The sequence below is a fragment of the Ostrea edulis genome, chromosome 2 (assembly GCF_947568905.1).
Source record: "Ostrea edulis chromosome 2, xbOstEdul1.1, whole genome shotgun sequence".
Taxonomy (NCBI): Eukaryota; Metazoa; Mollusca; class Bivalvia; order Ostreida; family Ostreidae; genus Ostrea; species Ostrea edulis.
Window position 1 is genome coordinate 57,242,352 of NC_079165.1, and position 22,112 is coordinate 57,264,463.

General features: G+C 36.4%; 1 protein-coding gene across 4 annotated transcripts; it reads left to right on the forward strand.

The window, feature by feature from the left end:
- Positions 1-148: 148 nt before the first annotated feature.
- On the forward strand, positions 149-21,377 carry LOC125681975 (polyunsaturated fatty acid 5-lipoxygenase-like). 4 transcript variants are annotated; one of them, XM_048922328.2, is made up of 16 exons: positions 149-1,039; positions 1,288-1,994; positions 12,194-12,238; positions 13,435-13,563; positions 13,679-13,776; positions 14,557-14,692; positions 14,791-14,886; positions 15,999-16,095; positions 16,189-16,306; positions 19,010-19,102; positions 19,234-19,294; positions 19,418-19,529; positions 20,101-20,192; positions 20,293-20,466; positions 20,552-20,715; positions 21,051-21,377. In XM_048922328.2, the coding sequence occupies exons 2-16, from the start codon at positions 1,350-1,352 to the stop codon at positions 21,163-21,165; spliced, it is 2,175 nt and encodes a 724-aa protein (XP_048778285.1). In that variant the 5' UTR covers positions 149-1,039; positions 1,288-1,349; the 3' UTR covers positions 21,166-21,377. The 4 variants fall into 4 exon arrangements, with proteins under 4 accessions (XP_048778285.1, XP_048778286.1, XP_048778289.2 ...); XM_048922329.2 differs by having other exon boundaries at positions 149-1,994; XM_048922332.2 differs by lacking the exons at positions 149-1,039; positions 1,288-1,994 and adding an exon at positions 5,279-7,502.
- Positions 21,378-22,112: the final 735 nt, after the last annotated feature.

Below are 22,112 nucleotides of genomic sequence, written 5' to 3' on the forward strand. Positions count from 1 at the left end.
CCGTTTGGAAATTCTGGCGATATGTTTAACATTGGTGTTCCCTCTTGCATTTACTGTGTTGTATGAACCTTATATACATAATGAAAAACCATGCTTCATGAATTAGAAATAGAAATTGATTGATGAGATAGAAGAATACAGAAGATGAAAGAATTCCACGCATGACAGTGCTACCCATAAAAACACGATTTATTGGGAAAAGATACCTTCTCTAAAGTAAAGAAGAATTGTTTTAAATCACCTAAAAGAGAGACATTCTTAATCACAAAATCATGTTATGGATGCATATCAAATATATAGAAGACAGAAAACCATACCATGGATATCAAATATATAGAAGACATGCATTTTTACTCACGAAACTATGTCATGGATATCAAATATATATTAAAAGAAAGACAATTTGAAGGTGCACATCATGCGAAAGAGAAACAATTTACATCCACACTGTGGAGACACTATAGACTATAAAATGTGGAAATGTACTTGTAGTTCATGATCTTATTATTTTCAATGTTAGTACTCTTTTCTTTTAATTTACTGTAGAGTAAATTATTTTAATAATGATACATTGTACCATTTTATGTAGACCCAGAATTTGTTGTTAAATCAAGCATACATGTATATATGATTTGAATTATGCCCTTTGTATCCACGCATGGAAACCGTAATCTGATAGTGGGGACAGTGAACATAAAAAAGACAGCAGAAGTCACGCGATTTCCTAAACTTGCCGGTGATCAGTCTATTTAAATTCCATATTAGTTAGATCACCTTTCTGAATTTCTGTTGGGTCAATAAAGGTAATATTTTGAAAGTGAAACGCCTCGAACAAAGTTGAAAATAGGAAACACTGAAATAAAAGATCTGCATTTACAAATTATGTCATTTGATGAGCATGTACTACGAGAGGATATGGAAAGTTATTTTTATCAATTCACTTCATGGAAAAGAAAAAAATAGGTTAGTGTCGCGTACATTGTGTTTAGAAATTGTCGTCTGCAAAACTTGAGAAGGGGTTTGTGCAAGGCGAAACAAGGTGGGCTTTTTATTTTGTAGATCACGAGCCTAAAATTTCATAACAGAGATATATTCTTATATTTGATCAGTTAAAAGAATTTGTATTAAGAACCCGTGTATAATCCCCTTCAATTTTAAACCTGACTTATTAGTTTATATATACCGTGAAGTTAACGGATCTTTTCCTCGGAAGGAAAAACCTTTAAACCAAACTTTGGAATATTGTCTGAAAAATCATTTAACCTTCTGTTCATGTTAAATTCATAGGACATCCTCCAGAACAATCTTACTGATCGTTAGAAGAAATCGATGACACTTAGTTGTTAAGGATGTTTCGGATCGCGTTCTTTCTTCCGCGCCTCCACTTCCGTAATGATCATCACGTTAAACGTCAACTGACTAACTACCTCTGGTCCCAATCAGATTTTGTAGGTCGCCAGTGTTTACAGTCACCACGTGGAGGTTATTCGTATTTGATAAGTAGGCAATGTACAACAACGATGGCTGGAAAATCCGCACAATATAAAGTGGTTGTCAAAACAGGCGATAAAAAACGAGCGGGTACTGACGCTAACATTCAAATCATTCTTCACGATTCTAAGGGCCAGCAAACCAAAGCGACCAAGTTGGACAACTTTTTACGTGACGATTTTGAACGTGGTCAGACTGATAAATTTACGGTGAAAGACTCCGTTGATTTGAGTGAGGTTCATCTAATCGAACTCTGGCGGGATGATGCTGGGCTCTACAGTGATTGGTTCTGTGATTACATTGAAGTGACCAATTCTCGCACAAAGCAGGAATTCGTCTTTCCATTGTATCGTTGGATCCGTCCAGAATTCCATTATTTCATTCAGCATCTGGATACTTTTCTTCCCCAAAATGACCCGCACAAAAAGCAGCGAGAAATGGATCTCGATGAAATTCGGCAAAAGTACCAATATACTCAAAGAGTCCCGGGGTTGCCGTGTCAGGTATGTTGTGAATTGCCTTTAGCAAAATATTTGTCATTTTTTTGCTATTTGGTTGTCGTTTGTCAAAGTGAATTTATGAATGAAACCGTTACATAAACATTTATGTTAATTGTACCATAAAAGGAGATATTAAACTGATAAGGTGTACACGTGGTTGCGAAAGGCATATGTCAACAAAGTTATGCGACGCAGGTAAATCTGAGCTTAGGATTTTAAAACATGTCCTTATTTAATGTTAGTTTGTGGAAATTTAAAAGTGGTGAAAATTTTGGGAATGTTTTCATTGCAATGTATGTGTAGGATTTCCTTTTGGTAAGGAGCACCGAAGCAGTCATTTCCTGCGTGATGTTTGTTGGGTGTTGTGGGATTAAAAAACTATACATAACAGTGATTTAATAAAGGGAGTGAAAATAGATTGCTAAAACGCCTTCTTTAGCTCTTTATTTGTAAATTCAATACCCGATAGCAAATATTACCACCTACAGAAAGTGGATAAAATAGTGAAATGCAATTTCACACTCGAAGTTCTGGTTGAAAAGTTTTTATTTAACAAAGGGTTAAAGTAAAGCGGAGTTGTAATATGTAACATGCCCATTTCCCGTGCCCGGTATTGTTTGATTATGACAATCTTTTAGGGTCTGTGGTAACTTGTACTTGACTTCTTGTCCATCTTCCTATCTATAAAAATAGAATGATATATTAACTTCCGCGTCAATGACACAAATTTTCCCACATGTGTGCATTGTATATTATAATACATTGATGGAGAATAATAGTGCCTTTTTCCATTTCACAATCAACTGGAGACTCCATTGTGATGTGGAACAAGAGTACCGCAAACGGTACAAACGCCCGGTCGACCTTCAGTGCAATATATGTGTCCATGACGAGAAAAAATTTAGAAAACTATTTGACCTACTTTTAGCCCAAAAGTAGGTCAAGGTACACCAATCAGGTTGAATATGAACTGATTGCGTATTCTTTGAGAAAGAGGTTCTGACAAAATTTCAGGGCAATACCTGTATTCATAACGAAAATAATCTGGAAAACGAAAACAAGGTTTTTCTACTAAGTGATACTACGACCATGACCTTTTACTTTGAGAAATAATAGGCATACTCCGCTTTGCATAAGGTGTATGTTTACCAAGATTGACGTCCTAGCCCCCATCGGTTCGGTCTGTATCCTGCCTAAAAGGTTTTCCTATTAACTGATTTGACTTTTGACCTTGAAAAACATCTTCCTCTCACCATGGTGATTAAATGTACTAAGTTATAAGATCCTAGCTCCAATAGATTGATCTGTATTCTGCCTACAAGGTTTTCCTATTAACGGATACCTTGACCTTTGGCCTCTGACACTGAAAAAAATAAGCATCTCCCTCTCATCAAGGTGTTCAAATGTACTAGGATGTAAGATCCTGGAGCCTATGGTTCATTTTGCATTTTGCTTACAAGGTCCAGACAGACGACGGTATACCATAATACGTCTCGTCTTCGACGGGCGTATAAAAAGGGTACACTTTTTGGGTACCTGTAGAATGCGAAACGAAACAGATTATATAACCTAACCCTTTATTTACAATATTGATAAAATGGTAATATGGGCGAGTATATCAGGCCCCTGTGAAAGTTGCCACATTGAAATACCCCCCCCCCCCTTCTTGATGCGGTCTCTGGAGTTGACCGAAACATTTTTAAGCCGCACACCGGTTAGCATCAACCATTGTCTGAAGAATCCGTTGTCTGAGAAAGTTGAAACAAGAGCATGTGCAAAATCTTATTTTATTTCTAACTGCTGAAGTGCGAGTACTTTCAATCATAGAAGAAGAATCAGGTAGTACCATATTACACATTACAGTTCGTTATTGAATATTATATTTAGAAAGTCTAGAAATAGATATATATATATTTAGGAGCATTTGCGCCAATTTATTACGAGAACTTGTTTGTCAAATCCAACAATATCCACATATGTACATACATTTGCCTTTAGACTAAAAAATATTTTAATATGTATTTTTACCCAAAGGCAGATTCATCGCTTTCGATCCCCCTCCCTTTCTTGTTTAGTGTGTTAGCCCATATATATATATATATATATATATATATATATATATATATATGGACACTGAGCCAATTTTTCACATTTGGATATATGTAGGCGTCTGCCTAATCGAATTAGATTAAGATCCTTTGATTTACATACGTACATTGTTGGGGTGAGTATGTGAGCGGATCCAACATCTAATTTGAATTAGATTGTTATCTGCATGACTGGTATGTTTTTTATTTGGTTTCTAGTTGCCTCAGTTAGAGTTGCCTTATTCCAGCTGATTTAGTCAACAGACTATTTTTGTGGCCCCGAGGGTGTCTAACTATTTTCATTGTGGCATCTACTTGTCATAGACAATATTGGTTCGTCAAGACCTACTGCATTCCATATGCGATATCAAATTTTCCCCAATATATTTAACTTAATTTTGCTGGCCTCTGATTGACTGACATCTTGCTAAAATTTGATTCATGCCATGATGCTAAACTCGACACGATATTCCTCGTGTGTTCCCAAAGAATATTTGTTACTTTTCAAGGTAATGGAAATTTCAATAGTGACTTTGGCTGTTGAATTGACAGGACAATTTTCAATTCTCTAGAACTATTAATGTTCAATTATTAAACTTGTCACCGGGTTTTCCCAGATGGCCTTGAGGATGCGTTATTATCTTAAAGATTGATCAGAATTCAAGAAAGTGTACTGAGTTAACTAGAGGTGTTTCTATAGTATGTCAAAGTATCCCTATGGATGGAGCGCCAAATTAACATAAACTCATAAAAGTAGTAATTGATTTGATGCTCACATTAATTCGATTGATGAGAGAATTCATTGATATGATGCACGCATCAATTCAGTTATTATATCAATTCATTTGATGAGCGCATCAATTTGGTGAGATATTATTGCTCGCAAAATTTTATTTAGACCTCGGTATTAAATGATTTGGTGATCTCTTGAATCTATAATTATTTACAACGGTTTTGCATAAGGACTTGATACACACATCAATTCTTTTAAAGAAAACAATTTTAATTGAATTAAGTATTAATTGAATTAAGAGATCATTAATTCAATTGTAGATGTATTGAATTAAAGATATCTCTGATTAGACAGTTGCTCTCTCAAAAAGAATTATTGTGCGCATTAATTGAATAATATAGGATAGGGTTATTGAACTTATATTGGTGAATATTGGCACGAGTTGGCTGTGAAAATGCACGAGCTTACGAGTGCATTTTGACAGCCAACGAGTACTTAGTTAATTAAGTATTTAGTTAATGTAAAATTATATCCGTTTTCACTCTAACTACTCTAAAATAGACGAGAATTCATCAATATTGGCAGTGTGCAATAACAGCATGCATTTCTTAACTGTTCAATATTTAACCCATCATTAATGCATGAAGCAAACTGATTTTGTAAATGGGGACATCATAATTTATGTACATTAAAACATTTTGCTTAAGTAAATATCAAATACCGGCTCTGTCAGATTCGGAGGACCGTCGTCTGCCATTTTGGCTTGTTTACGTCGTTACGGTAACGTCAATATTGAACGCTCATACTCGGAATGTTTCGGGCGCATGCAATTTACGCAATGCAAAGTTAGCGTTCAATAAATTCTCAGGATATTGAACGCTAACATTCTCTAGATTTTACGCAGATTTTATAATAGACTATTTATTAGCTATATAATAAATGATACCTTCACCTTAGATGCCAATATTGATTAAGTCTCGTCTATTTTGGAGTAGTTTGAGTGAAAAGGATTATAATTTAACAACTAAATACTTTAGCTATATAATAAAAGAGTTATTGAACTTATATTGGTGAATATTGGCACTCGTTGGCTGTCAGCATGCACTCGCAAGCTCGTGCATTTTTACAGCCAACTCGTGCCAATATTCACCAATATAAGTTCAATAACCCTATATGATTAATTCAATTGAAGAGAGCACTAATTCAATTATTGTGCGCAATAGTTGAAATGATGTGTGCATTAATTGACTTCATACTCTCTTTAGGCCTAATTGAATTGTAGCGCGCATCAATTCAATTGCTGATATCATCAATTCATTGGAAGAGAGCAACACTTTTATTATAGCACGCATCAATTCAGCAGAATATTTAATTAATGCTATCACTAATTCAATGCGCGCAATAATTCAGAATTAAAGATGTCATAAATTATTTGAAGAGGTCTTTAATTGAATAGTTGCGCGCATCACACGAATTGATGAAATCTTCAAATATTTAAGTTTATGTTAATTTAAGGCTCCATACATGTTACCCCAGTCATGTTAATTCTTGCATGTTTGTAAATAAACCCTCTGTGATTTATGTAAATGTGGATATGCGAGATACCATACTGCACATGCGTCCCAGATGAGCACGGTTGATCACGGGCCTATAATCTAATTCATATAAAGTTTAAATTCATTTTCAAACTTTATATTCGCTGTTCTTTCACTAGATGCATATTCAAATCTTTTGTATATAAATTCCATGGGTGCCAGGAATGCCCAACCCACCCCAAAATGGGGCTAATCAACGGAGAGGCAAATTTAAAGGGCGAAGGAGTACTTTGACGACAAAATCAATGTGTAAAAATACGTACTAAAATCAATGTGTAAAAATACGTACTAACATTTTGTTAATGACAGACTGCTTTAGGATTTACACGTAGAATTTAAGAAACATGAAGGCAGATTGAACCCTTGTATAAGAAAACCCGGTAATTGGTACTGATACGTTACAGCTCTTGTTCGTTGTCTAGAGTTGTACACAAGCTGATGCTAGGTTTGTTTAAAATTAAGTTCATCAACCAAACTTTGAGTGTGGCGGCACCTGTCTAACCATTTTGCAGCAGATTAGCTCGTACAGAATTTTTTCAATTGGCATAAGAATTTACCACACTCCTGCGCCAAGACCCCGACAGAATACACGTCTGTTAGATAAGATCGTAATGAGGATTTTATAAATGAGGAGTCTATATAAGTGATGGATTACGTTATTATAGTCAAAACTGGCGACCGCTTCCTCTCCGGCACGGATTCCACAGTTCACATTGTCCTCCACGGAAGCACCGGACAAGCCACGAAACCGGTCATTTTGGATAACATTTTCCGAGACGATTTTGAACAGGGTGCATGTGACAAATTTCACATTAATGACAAGGATGTTGGTGATATTGATTGGGTGGAGGTGTGGAAGGACGAATTTGGGGTGGCGGCGGGGTGGTTTGTGGAGCGGATCACGGTTGAAAAAAAAGAAAAAACCTTTCATTTCCCGATTTTGCGATGGATTAAGGCGCATGCTCGCTATCGAATTCAGCACTTAGACACATGCCTTCCACAGAATTCCAGGTTTCCCGACCAGCGAGGTGAGGAAATCGAGGAAAAGAGAAAAGTTTACGAATTTTCGGTGAAAGGTCCAGGCTTACCTACCCAGGTAAACCATTTCTTACTGGGATTTCAGGCATTTGCTTTATATCAAGAGTATTAATTCCGTAGAACGGGAGTTTTCCTCATTTCATTGTATGACGTCGTCTTGTTTTGGATACTATGTATCAAACATTCCCGAAGTTCCTGGTTACATTATAGTGTAGATTTATTACATCTTTTGATATACAGTGCTTATGCAACTGGTTACGTGAATATCTGCATGAACAACACAACATGCATACTAATCTCTACCAATGTCAAATCGTATTGCCACTTCGTATTATAAAAGATAGAATATATGCTTTGTTATTTTCGGTAAGATACATAATATTATAAACACTTGCCAGTTGTACAAATACTGCTTTCATAGAAAAGAACTAAATATATCCTTGATACGTTTTTAATCAGACGTGTAAAACACCATTAAAATATTTAGTACTTAATAAATAGATGCATTACAAGGCGTATACGAAGTCCTTATATCTGTGCGCATTCCCCCCATCTTCCGCACTTATTACCTATAATTTGACATACCGTTAAACACATTTATGTTTCGCTTCTCTCATTAAAACTCCAATTACAAGTCTATCTGTAAGTCTTCAAATTTTTCTAAAGGAAATTAAATAATTTGGTATCACGGCCTTGGCAATCAAATGGCATTTACTTTTTCTACCGCGAAAATAAGAGGATGCATATGTATTAGTTTAATAAATGAAAGTACAGACATGATCAGACAGAAACAGTACAATTTAGACGTGATTTTAGAGTTATTCCGCACCATTTCATTTTGAAGGGTTTCGTTAATGTTACCTCTGTATTGTTCCACGTAACTTCATTCATATTTATTCTCTACTAGATCGGCAAAATATTTTTTATGGCGGCCCAATTTTAATCGCTTTAGAACAACATTTAAATTTCTACATGCCGGATATTTCCCCGATTATTGTAGTAGTTTGTATTACAACACTTGACTATTTTCAACCAGGTGGGTTATGATCTGACCTGCACTCTTATAAATCTTGGGTGCATTATCTGTTGGTCGCGATACCGGAGGATCAATAACTCGAAGACTTGTCATGAATATATAAAGAGAATCGACACAACTTTTTCACCCGCTTTCTTTGTTAGTTTGCAGTTTAAGGATATATTCTTTACGTAAGGATAAATAATGAGTAGCGCTTTAAACAGAGGACTACTCGGGTAAGTGAGACTACGCCATGGGGAACTGCTGTGGTGCTAATAAAGCTGATTATATGGTGTATGTTCGCACCGGGGATCTAAAAGGTGCGGGAACAAACGCCAATGTCAAAATATGTCTACATGATAGTGAAGGCAACGTAACCAAAGACATAACACTGGATAATTTTTTCCGTGATGATTTTGAAGCAGGTTCTTTGGATACATTTCACGTGCCAGAACTGCAGAACTTTGGAAATATAATATCTGAAATTGAATTTTGGAGAGATGACTCGGGTATCGCGAGCGATTGGTATGTTAACAAAATTTTGGTGGAGAATCGGAAAACAAACGATATTTTTGTGTTTCCGGTGTACAGGTGGATAAAACCAAACTATCACTACAAAATCGCCCACCTCGATACATCACTGCCTCAACATGATCAACATGCAGATCAGCGTAAAATGGAATTAAAGGAAAAATCCAACCTGTATCAACAATGTGTAAAAGTAGAAGGGTGCCCTTCCCAGGTATGAGATAACATGTCTGAGATGAACGAAGGTTAAAAATAGTCCTAGGATTATAGTGTGGGGGCAGATGAAACCTTTTACTGCTCTCAATCCACATGTTACCTTTTTTTTTATAACAATATTTATTCAGACACAGTCTATTTTAGCCCACACCCTACCTATATTTTGGGCTAGTTTGAAGGATATATAGCTTGTTTCGCAAAAAGAAATATCATTTTTGTTGATTTAGTATTAAATGAAAGGTTTTCTTCAATAATATATCAGAGATATACTGTAAAGGATTACATTTAACAGCTGTTCAAATCAACTGCGTAACATACAAAGTTCCCCTTATCTATTATAACATTGCCTTTGGGGTACAGCATGTGCATGGGTTGGTAGTGATAAGTTATTTTCAACAACACAAATGTGGGTCCACGCCTACTTCATCCGAAGCCTGTGGAAAGTAATGAATATCGGAAAACCTTGGGAATTTACTTCCTCTCAGAATGTCAAACGTGGATGCAACCTTTAGAATTTTAAACATTGCACGATTGACAACACTTTTTGTTGAAAAAAACCCATTATCTATTCGAATAGAAGCGAAATTCCAAGGTCACCTTGTTATCTGTTTTTCATTCTCTGCACAAGGACAACTTTGAATGTAGGCTACTTTGGATGTTTTAACTTCCCCTCAAGATAATTTTATACATGGAGACTGCAATATGCATTGAATATGTACAACGACCCATTTATATCTGTTTATGTGGAATAAAGAAATAAATATATTTACGGCCAGAATACAAATACTTGTAGTTCACTCAGGTGTTACATGTATCGCGATTTATGGAGGATGAGATTAACCACGGCAGGAAGCAGGTGCAGACATCGTACATAATGATTTATAACGTATTTTGGACAATTTCCCCCGGATTAAACTTGTACTTCCTTCCGTGTAATGGGGAGAAAGAGAGAGATTTATACCACACCACCAAATGCATATCAGCATAGCCGCACTTAGCTGCAGAACTGTAGCTCTCTGAAAAAATATTTTGACATAACAGATTATGTCAAAATATTTTTTCAGAGAGCTACAGTTCTGCAGCTAAGCCGCACTAAATACATGTATGTAGCTTACATGTATACAATGGTGTAAAGATATTATAGGCTATGAGAATAATAATGTAATATCATATATCAATACTTGTAAATATAATTATAAATTTAAAATTATAGATATGGTGCATATACCAATTATAGATGGAAAATGTAATATAGCGAGCGAGCGCGGATATAGATTTAACGCGGGTTGGTTCATAATTTATGCAAATTAGGTAGGTCAATCATTCATGCGCCACATAAACAAAACCACATGTCATCCTTTGATATTGTTAACATTGGCGGTAAAAGACCTTGTTTTGTCACCAAGTTTGTTCCAAGAGGATTTTGTTTCTTTTATGAAGTGAAAATAATTTTAAAATTTTCAAGTTTCTTCAAACCGTGACGCAGCGACGACGTCACAATCGCAGTGACGTTCGTGTTGTGAAATAGATAGTAGATAGGCCTAGTTGTGTGATAAATAGAATCTTACACTCGTGCTTATGACATATTCATGAGATTTATGAAATTCATTACCAGATTTGAATGGGGCGCATTTGTTTAGAACATCCGGACGACGACCCGGTTCACTTTCGTCTGGTTTGTCTTGTGGAAACGAGTGAAAAATCAGCCGAATTTCTATCAAAATTTAAAAACAAAAATTATGTATTTTTCAAAAAACACCTGCAAAACTGATTTCATAAATTGTAACCCATGTCAGTTTATTAATCATAATCAGTTTTCTATTCTAATATTTTGTTCCCAAAAATTGCAGACTGAGCTGTAACCATAGAGAAGTAGTGTTCATCGTATCAAGGTGCATAGGGAAACTAAAATGCTAGAACTTTTATCTCTTACCTCACTACTTTATGCTAATTGAAAATTGAACTCTTTCATTGAGTTGGATAGATAGATTGATAGTATTGGATTGATAGATTGGATAGATCACGAGCAAGAAATTGTCTCCGTTTTCTGCCATATTATTTTCCATATGCACGCTCTAAATTCATCGGGCGATCCGGGCTACTTTCCGGTCGACCGGGGCGTAAAAATATTTGAAAATCTCCCAGTTGTAATTTAACTATTATATGTAAATTTTCAATGTTTTTGCTTTTGATATCTTTACAAATTGTAGTTATGGGCAGTCCTCATAAAAGTTACTACTATAATAAAGAGATTGGCCTTCTACCGGTATAATAAATTTATTATACCGGTAGAAGGCCAATCTCTAAAGCTTACAAAAAGCTTGAAACGATTACATAATTTGAAAGAGGGATGAGATAGACAGGGAATTCACACATTTCAGAGAAAATATTGCCACCAAAAAAAGTCATAAAAGGGGGGGGGGGGGGGAGGGGGTAGTAATATCCATACTTCAGGTGCCTGTGGGCTAGTTTAACGCGCTTCATGGCGTATCCCGGCGTGGTCATACCATTATGTATTTTCAAAAATGAAATTTTATGGGTTCTATTTTTATAGAATCCTATTTCTGGAATCCATAATTCAATCTTGTGGCACACGTTTACTGTAAAGAAAACAGGTGCTTGTCACAGGCTGTGATCAACATACCCCCCTTGCAACAAATTTGCAGAGTACATACATATGAGTCGGTGATATTATTCTAGATAGATTCTCATTCTGGCTACCAAAAATGGCAGGCGGAGAAAAATTAAGTCATAGATGTATGGTGTCCTTAGATGTAGAATATAAGTAGTTTGTGTTGCCCCTGTATAGGTTCTACGCTTTTTCGCGAGAGCACCGTGGGGCTTACTATTTTACTAACAGACTGGCTATTGATGTCTTGTATACGCATTGCAACGTAAAATATTTAAATGATAAACGCTTCAAAAATGTTCATCACATTTTAGTGTAATTGATGAGAAATTTTTTTAACATATTTTGAATTCCATTTCAGGTAAAAGCTATTCCAGATGACGAGCAATTTTCCTTTGACTACAAAGTAAGTGTGACGTGGGTGAAACAGGATTACAAATCATTACTAATTCATACTGTTATGTTATTAAAAGAGTTATTGACAGGTAGATATGCCGGGATATCACGCACACAAAATTAATTGAAGAGAAAAACCGGTATTTGCCTAATCTTTTTCTAGGTTGGTATTTCGTCTTTTATATCGCAAAATCTCTGGAGATTTTCGGTGTGATGTATGTCCAGGAACACTCCATTTACAGCAAATGAGTTCTCCAGAGGGGGGATAATATAAGCGTTTTAATTCCTTGCACATCCTCAAAGGAAATAAGCTTCTGGAACAGATTTTGGATTGGCATTGATAACATTTCCGTCTCTTCACAACAGACATCTATTTAAGGCTGAGAGTCATGAGGTGTCAAACTATGAAAAAAATCCCTGAGATTGTACAAAACAATAGCATTTCTTCACTGTTGTAATTTGCAGTTAGTTTTCGTATTTTCTTATTAAGAAATTTTGTATAAATTTAAGTCTGAAATAAAAGATATTAATTTCAATTATCAGAAGATTATGGACAACATCCACAATGCAAGCTTGGTGTGTTTTATTCCATAATATATACGAAGTTTTTTTTACAGCAACAATCCTATTCTGTTGTCATGTACTTATTTCTCGATAAAGGCACTGTACTGTCAGAAACTATAATTATATAACAAAACATGAATAGGAATAAATGTCTTTGTTTTTATTATGGGGGATGAACGACCAAGAGGAGCATGTGGAAAAATTCTGTATAGTCGGCTTTACACATCTACATATCTATGAAAACGAGAGTATTATTCTTGCCCCTCCCCTAGTGATGGGGCTTTAACCTTGCACAGAGCTCTTCATTTTATAGAATAGGTATCGAGTAGGCCGAGCCAGCTGTTGCTCTTTTGTCATATATATCAAAATATCAAAGCATTCCATTGAGGAAATGTTATTAATATAAATATTTAATGATTAATTTTTTGATACCTGTTGTACAAATAAAACGGATGTAGACAAATTACCATAACACATGGTCACAGTGATACATTTCACAGCCAGGCTCGCTGTGAAGAGTAGGTTATCGTAGTGCCACACATCAGACATTTTCTTACCACAGAGATTTATACATCAAACTGTTCACTTTAACTAAATGTTGGCAATGAAGAAAATTAATACCGAAATATTCTATTTCCGTAGTGGAATATCGCAAAGAGAAAGTTGAAAATGATAGCAGACTCCAAGCTGCAACTTCTGACCCAAGGTGGAGAGTGGGAGGGTATTCAGCACCTGACTAAGGTCTTCACCAATGCCTTCGGAGAACCACTGGTAAGACACTGTCGCTCACTGTGATCAGACGTCTCTGAATCAGACGTGGTGCCTTCTCCTATTATTTGTACTATAACACCCAGTCAAAAATCACCACCATATATTTTCCTTGCAGGGCTGCAAGCGATGGAGTAATGACATATTCTTTGGTTGGCAAAGGATAAACAGCATGAACCACTCCCTGATAAAACTTTGTACAGAAATCCCGAAAAAGTATGTGCTCACCAATTCGAAATAAAAATTAGCAAAAGAAAGCATAGAACGCAGAGACTAGTTACGTTAGTAGCAGAAACAGCGTGATGTACCATTACTTAGGTCAATATCAATTCAGAAATGTTCAACGTGATGTACCATTACCTAGGTCAATACCTAGAAGGTCAATATCCAATCTAATTGAAATTAGATGTTAGATCCGCTTGCATACTCGCTACACAAACATCTAACAACATCCCGTAGAGGGTCACGTCAGAGGTCAAATTCGATTGACCAATGAAATCACCGCTGGCAAAATCATTGAATGTTTGTTGAAGCCGATAAGTCTAGAGTGATACCGAATTTGACCTCTGACGTGACCCTCTATGGGATGTTTTTAGATGTTTGTGTAGCGAGTATGCGAGCGGATCCAACATCTAATTTTAATTAGATTGGTCAATATCAATTCAGAAATGTTCAACGTGATATACCATTACCTAGAAGGTCAATATTAATTGTCAAATATTTTGGTTAAGCTATTTGTTCCTCGGGACATGGGCTGAATTATGAGAAAGGGGTAGGCCTACAATTAGTATTGTTTGTGTCGTTGGTCATTCTCTTGCTTTATATAATTATTAGGACTGATCTTGTATCTATTTGATAGATCTGATACTACTTGACAAAGAGAGTGTTTGGTCTATAGTGCTTTTTAAAGCACCGTCTCTTTCTTGTCCTCTTTTTTATTCTCTCATTCCCTTGTGTTGCTTTTAAATCTGTATTAAGAGTATGATGTTCGCACAGGATGGGTGTGACGGATACGATGTTGCAGCCCTTCCTAGAGGGTTGGCCTCTCCACCAGGTGATCGAGGCCAAACGTCTCTTTATCGTAGATCTGGAAATCCTACAGGATCTCCCATGTAAAAGTGAAGAATTCGTGGTAAGCACACAGTCATTTTGTATTCTGGAGGATTGAAAATAAATGCTTTCAGTTTGTAGAAGCTAAAATTGTGTGAAATGCTTTGCTTCTTTTCGTAGTGTCCAGTGCCGATTGCCTTATTTTTCGTGAATGGTGACGGACGACTCATTCCCATTGCTATTCAGTTGTTCCAACAGAAGGCCAATGATAATCCTGTAAGTGCTAGTGAGCAGTATGTTGCTCTATGTGTAAATGAAATGCATACAACATTTTTAAGGTACAACTAGGTGACTCTATTGTCCAGCAGAAGCTCACCCAAGATAATGTTTGGTGGAAAACAGTTAGAGTGAAGCTTTAGAGTTGTTGGTAATCCATAGATTGTTTTTTTAAATCCTTGTATCAGATCTTTCCATATCTCACAAGAAGTAAATATATACCTTGAACCACAAGAAACCACGATCATTCACCAACATTTTAAAGATTTTTCGCTTGCATCATATAGAATGAATTACGTGTGAACAATGCGCGTACCACAGAGAATTCCGACAAAATGAAAGTATTAAAATAATGAATAAATAATGAATTTCAGTCTTGAAAATACAGGTGGGTATCAATTGCGACACTTTCCACGGCATACCCCACAGTGTTCCTGAATGCACTTCATGAAAAGTTTGTCGGGGTGAAACGTCGCATTTCCAACTTCGCTAGCCAAGGGAGCGGGTCGTAAACCCTTGGCCAACGAAGATGTCGCATTTCATACCATCGTGTATTTTGAAATGAAATTATTTCTTATATAAACACAAACACTAAGTTTAGGATGTGAAGTGCTCATTATAATATAAATTGTATATTGTTCATTTTCAAAATGTTCATAGTTATCATCGATTCTACAAATTAAAAGATATGAACGTTTTACACAAAGAAAACATGGGCTGGTGGGGGTATATACCGGTAAATGTTTACAACACTGTTAAGAGCCTTAAAATTGCTATTGTAATGCGAATTCCTAAACTCACCCTGGTCACCTAGAATCTGTGCAATGAATATTCAAATATCACCCGAGTATTAAAGTGCCAGGCATTTTAGTAGTAACTAACAGATGAATGCAAACACGTGTTCTTAGCACCTTTAATGTAAATATATTCATATTACTTGATTATCTTCACTTCTATGTGTTATTATCCGGTAGTAACAACATTTGATATGAAACATAATACATTTGGAGAGAGAGAGAGCGAGCGAGAGAGAGAGAGAGAGAGAGAGAGAGAGAGAGTTTCGCACCAAATGGTTTGTGTTTGTACTTCACTGGCTGTGTTTCTGTGTTTAGGTTTTTCTTCCGACAGACCCTCCCTACACGTGGATGATGGCGAAAATGTGGTATAACCTTGCGGATGCTAGTTATCACCAATCCCTCACCCATCTCGGTAAATTATCATTTAATACTGGCATTATTTAAATTCAGTCTTCGTCGAGAATTCTGACTCTTTAAAACTATACCCAGCTTTCCTATTTTACAGGATACACACATCTGATTATGGAAGGAGTCTGCGTGGCATTTCACCGAAATCTCTCGCAATCCCACCCCCTTTTCAAACTCCTAGCTCCCCATTTCTTGTATCTCATTGCCATTAACACGTAAGTAATGTATAATTTTTTTAAGTTGATTAACTATATTCAGTTTACCTTGAAGTATTAAAAATAATTCCGGCAATGAAGGATGCAATGGTTTGAACGGCTGAGAATGTAGCAGATGCTTTTAGTTTGACTTAGAATTTTTAGCCTTTTTCAATGTTTGTATAATTAGAAAGAATATTCATTACGAATGGCTGAGAATGTAGTAGATGCTTTTAGTTTAACTTAGAATTTTTAGCCTTCTCCAATGTTTGTATAGATAGATAGAATATTTATTAAATGTGAGAAAGTGATAAAGATCTATTGAAGATTATGACTTTTCATTAGGAACAGTTAACTCAGTTTTGTATGAATATGTTTCTTTATAAACGACGCCTAATTTAATCGCCCCCTCTCTCAACGTGCATCCACTGCAGAGGTGTCGCAGTTACAGTGGTGAATCTAGAGGGGTTACGGGGATTGTGCATCCACTGCAGAGGTGTCGCAGTTACAGTGGTGAATCTAGAGGGGTTACGGGGATTGTGCATCCACTGCAGAGGTGTCGCAGTTACAGTGGTGAATCTAGAGGGGTTACGGGGATTGCAACCCCCTTTGGTTGAACATTTTAAAGAAAAATTGTCATATATTGCGGGGGGGGGGTTACAATCTTGGGTCGTATACCCCCTTTGAAATTTGTATCCGCCTCCACAGTCACCTGGTTTGGAATTTGAAGAGAAATTTGAAATCATTTTGCCGGGGTCCATGCTGCATTTGGTTGTAACTGCATTAACTCGATCCTATAACAATTTTTCCACAATGTTTGAATTATGTCTTATTTTTTTAAATGGTGTCCTGTCGGCGGAATGAAAGAGAGAGGAAGATAGAGAATGGAATTATTTGCTTGATGAAGTAATTGAATGATAGGGGAAAATAGACACCACGTTTATTGAATTATGGCTGTGACACCAAAAACAAGGATCTGGGTGCCTATTATGATATAATTACAAAACATAAAAATATGGTATGGTGGTACATTGACGATGCTACGTAGGTTTCATTATTGCATGAATCGCCATCGCATGATACGGTGGCGTGCAAAGCAGCCTCAGAAATCCATACATCTAAGATCAAAGAAAACTTCTAAGACTAATCATTCAATGCTAGTATATTTCATCCATTTTTTCCGTTTCTCATCGAAAGTATTGCCCATTCGATGTTTATTCTTGATCTATTTTAAGTGCAAGAATATTGTCCGCTCGTACTTTGTTAGGATCCGATGTTCGTTTACTGAATTGCAGTGGTGGATCTAGAGGGGAGTTTACGAGGATTGTAATTACCCTTTGATTAAATATTTATATGCTCCTCGAAAAAATTCCGGGGATCATGTAGTCGCCGTCGTGTCTGTCTGTCCGCCCTTCCGTCCATATGTTCGAGCTCATATCTCTTAAACCTTACATCAGAAATCAAATTTTGTTCGTTGAGACAAGGACTTTTGGATCAAGGTCTCTCAAGGTCATTTTGGAAAGCTCAAGGTCACTCAAAGTATATAAAATTCCTTAATTCAACGGATTTTGAATAGGTATTGATCATATATCACACAAATAAGTAATAGGCAAATGACATTCAGTCAAAGGTCACTCAAGGTCATTTGTCAAGGTCACTCAGAACATATGCAATACCTTATATATGAAAAAACCCTTCATGTCAACAATATTTGAAAAGTTATTGATCATTGTGGGAGTCTTTCGTCATATGAATTACTTTAGTGGTTAGATTCATTTTGGGGAGCATCCACCAGTTTTATTGATATTCATGTTAGATCACCTATTGCTATTGGTCTTCGTCCGTCGTTCATTGTGCGTTAACAATTGAATATTTTAAGGTCTTGATCGAATGAAGCATCTTCGGGACAAGGGGGGCATAAATTAAAATTTTCAGGACTCCTGCACCCCTGGGGCTCTAAAGGCGAGGCAAAACTGCCCAAAATTGATAAATTTTCAAAAAACCTTCTCTCCAACCGCCGAGAGGTTAGAACCTAAAGCATATGTACCAATATTGTGTCGGAATTTCGTAACCCCAGGGTTTTGATTCTGTCCATAATAGTCATATATAATAGTGTTATACATGTAACATATATTGTATAATGTAATTTATCTTTCAGTATTGACACTTTAGGGGACATTTTAGCTGCAATAATGTAGCCCTATCCAATTTTTTTTTTTATTCTGACGTTTTCTCTCCCTAAAAAAAAAAAAAAAAAAAAAAATCAGAGAGGGCTACATTATTGCAGCTAGGGACATTTGTGTTTTAAGAACACGTCTCGTATGATACTGCTGCTGGATATTAGAATGCAGAACAGGAAAATTATTATAGATTTCGTAGCCCTTGGGGCTAGTCACGGTGATACTTTAATTGATTACTATTTAGGTCACCGATAGGGCCTGTGGGTCATTTTAGTCATTCTCCCTTCCTTTGGCGGAAAAGGTACAAAGAACTTGTGTCACAACCACCCAACCCCCTGGGTCCACCACTGGAATTGTCATATTCATGACATGAACTGAGTACTATGTATGATGTAATGTATAATATAGTGTGATTATTACAACAATTTTAGATCATTGGTGATGCGTGATAAACGATACATTTCTTGAAGTATAATGAATCAGTGCGAGTATTGAATTCAAAAACTTAGTAAAACCAACCAATATCACGTGCTTCTGTTTATAGGCGTGGCTTAGAACTGCTGGTGGCTCCAAACGGATGGGTTGACAAAACAATGAACATTGGCATCAAAGGAATGTTCAACTTGATAGGCAGAGGGTACTGACGGCATTTACTTGTATTTTCTTATCATTTTATAAAGCACAATCTGTATCAGATTATTCGCATAGACAATATCATTGTTATACATTTTAACTAAGTGCGAAGAATCGTTCTTCTCCTGTTTCTAGCTTAAACCAATGGCGAATGGATGTCCATGGTACACTTCCGGAAGATCTGAAAAAAAGAGGAGTAGGTACCTTTGATGATAATTCTATAGATATAAAGGCATACCATTTCTGATAGTGGAATTTAAAAGATTAAAAATAATAAGCGGCTTAAATTAACAGTTAATGAACATTTTCCTTATCACAGGTTTACTGTATCAATGGGAAGGTTTTGCCCGGCTATTTCTTCAGAGATGATGCGTTATTGCTGTACGATGCCATAAAAAATTACGTCACCAAATATGTATACCTATACTACGGTAATATTTTGAGAAAGTATCATTTCGTGGGGAATACACCCGATCTTGGTCGAGAAAATATGTTTGAAAATATAAAAAGCAAGGCGAAACTAAACTTTTTATGTATGAAAAATCGAAACTAAAGGTTTTTTCTTGTCATATTATTTGAGACTAGGTTTAAATATCCTTTAGACACGTTCCAGTGAATTACGTAAATAAAAATGAATTGGAGAGCTTTTTTTTTTTGCCGATGATAAATCCATGTTGGCGTTGGTAGTTGTAATTAGTCATGTATATATGTTTTGATGAAAGTTTCAAACATGCTTATCGTGTACACGTGGAAATTAGTTCCATGTTTTCAAATACATGTATGTACATTTGCAAATTAAATGTTCACGTAGTCATATAGCTTGTGTTCACGAAAATCAACATTCGAATTTGCCTATGATACCGCATTTATATATATGCATGTATCAATTATCGTTTAGATGGTACAATCGAGGATTCCCCATTACATCTTAATAAAACATTAATTCATACAACGTACTCGCAATTATTTGGATCACTACAATACCGTTGTATGTTGTTGCAGATTGTCCAGAAAAAATTGAAAAAGACTGGGAAATACAAAACTTTGGCCGTGAGCTGACCTGTTCTCGCGAAGAGGGAGGATGTGGTATACTTGTAAGAGATTGAATAATATAAATCAATACTTTCATTGATAATACAATTCAAAATTGCTGGTGATAGTCTAAATAGCACAAGTTGTTGGATCTCGTTTCAGGGTGTCCCGTTTGATGGCAAATTTGACAACCCAGATCAGTTGATAATGGTGTTCACTTCCATCATCTACACATGTAGTGTTGCGCATGCGTCTACCAACTTTCCTCAGTACGACGAGTATGCTTTCCCCCCAAATTACCCTGCTTCCATGAAGGGCATGCCTCCCAAAAACAAGGTATGCGTAATCAACATCATAACTAATAGACGTAATGCGCAACATTAAAGTAAAATTGTTAAGAATAATTATATTTTCTTGGCAGGGTGTGTTAACAGAGGCGCACATTTTGGCGACTCTTCCAGACAAAAGGACGACCTTGGACATTATGACGGTGACGAAGATCCTTAGTGACCGCGGTACAAAGAGTCTGGGCGACTTTGAAGTGCAATACATATTTGATCCAGATGCCAAGAAAATTGTCCAACAGTAAGCATGAGTGTGATGCAGCAAACTGCTTTTAAAAATCTTTGTTTTCAGTATATTCAAAATTGATGTAAACGGAGTCTTTGTCTCGTAGTGTGTCTTTGTGTGTCTCGTAGTGAGTCTTTGTGTGTCTCGTAGTGAGTCTTTATGTGTCTTTGTGTGTCTCGTAGTGAGTCTTTGTGTCTCGTAGTGTGTCTTTGTGTGTCTCGTAGTGAGTCTTTATGTGTCTTTGTGTGTCTCGTAGTGAGTCTTTGTGTCTCGTAGTGTGTCTTTGTGTGTCTCGTAGTGAGTCTTTGTGTGTCTCGTAGTTGATCATATTTTTTAAAATTTGATTACAGGTTCAGAGCTGAATTAAAAGAAATAAGCATGGAAATAAAAAGAAGAAATGAACACAGAAACCCGAAATATGAATGGCTCGATCCAGAAGTGGTTCCGAATTCTATCAGCATTTAAAGGGTACAGGGCAACTGCTTCCGGAACATTTTTAAAACTAGTTAGTGCAATATAATTACAGAAGGAGTCCTGCATCACAAGCCGCATTACTTTACCCTGGACCAATCGTATTTGATTATTACCATTTTTATATAAATTTTGTCATGTACCTGTAGTTAGACTTTTTGTAAATTTTAAATACATTTGTAGAACAATAAATTCTGATTCCTAAAGTATTATATTTCATCACAGAAATCTGTGAAATACAACAGGAATGATAGACAACAAAAGGGTAAACCCGTGTACACATGTCAGCATTCTCTGAGGTGGTCAGGCAATGACAAACTCGTGTACACGTGTCAGCATTCTCTGAGGTGGTCAGGCAATGATAAACTCGTGTAGACATGTCAGCATTCTCTGAGGTGGTCAGGCTATGACAAACTAGTGTACATATGTCAGCATTCTCTGCGGTAGTCAGGCTATGACAAACTCGTGTACACGTGCCAGCATTCCGAGGTGGTCAGGCTATGACAAACTCGTGTACTCGTGCCAGTATTCTTTGAAGTGGTTAGGCTATGACAAACTCGTGTACACATGTCAACAATCTCTGAGGTGGTCAGGCTATGACAAACTCGTCATATATCCTCGTATGTAGGTCGAAATTTGACGCTTCGCGTCTCGTGTGATCTGATGATCCTTGTCTGTCAACCCGACGTGATCCGACTCTTTGGATCAAGTTACCGTAGCAATAACAAATATTTACAATCTTATACAGACAGGAGCAGATTTATCTCATCACGGTCCTATTCAGACAGGAGTAGATTTATCTCATCACTGTCCTATACAGACAAGGGTAGATATATCTCATTACTGTCCCATACAGACAGGAGTAGATTTATCTCATTACTGCCCTATACAGACAGGGGTAGATATATCTCACCACTGCCCTATACAGACAGGAGTAGATT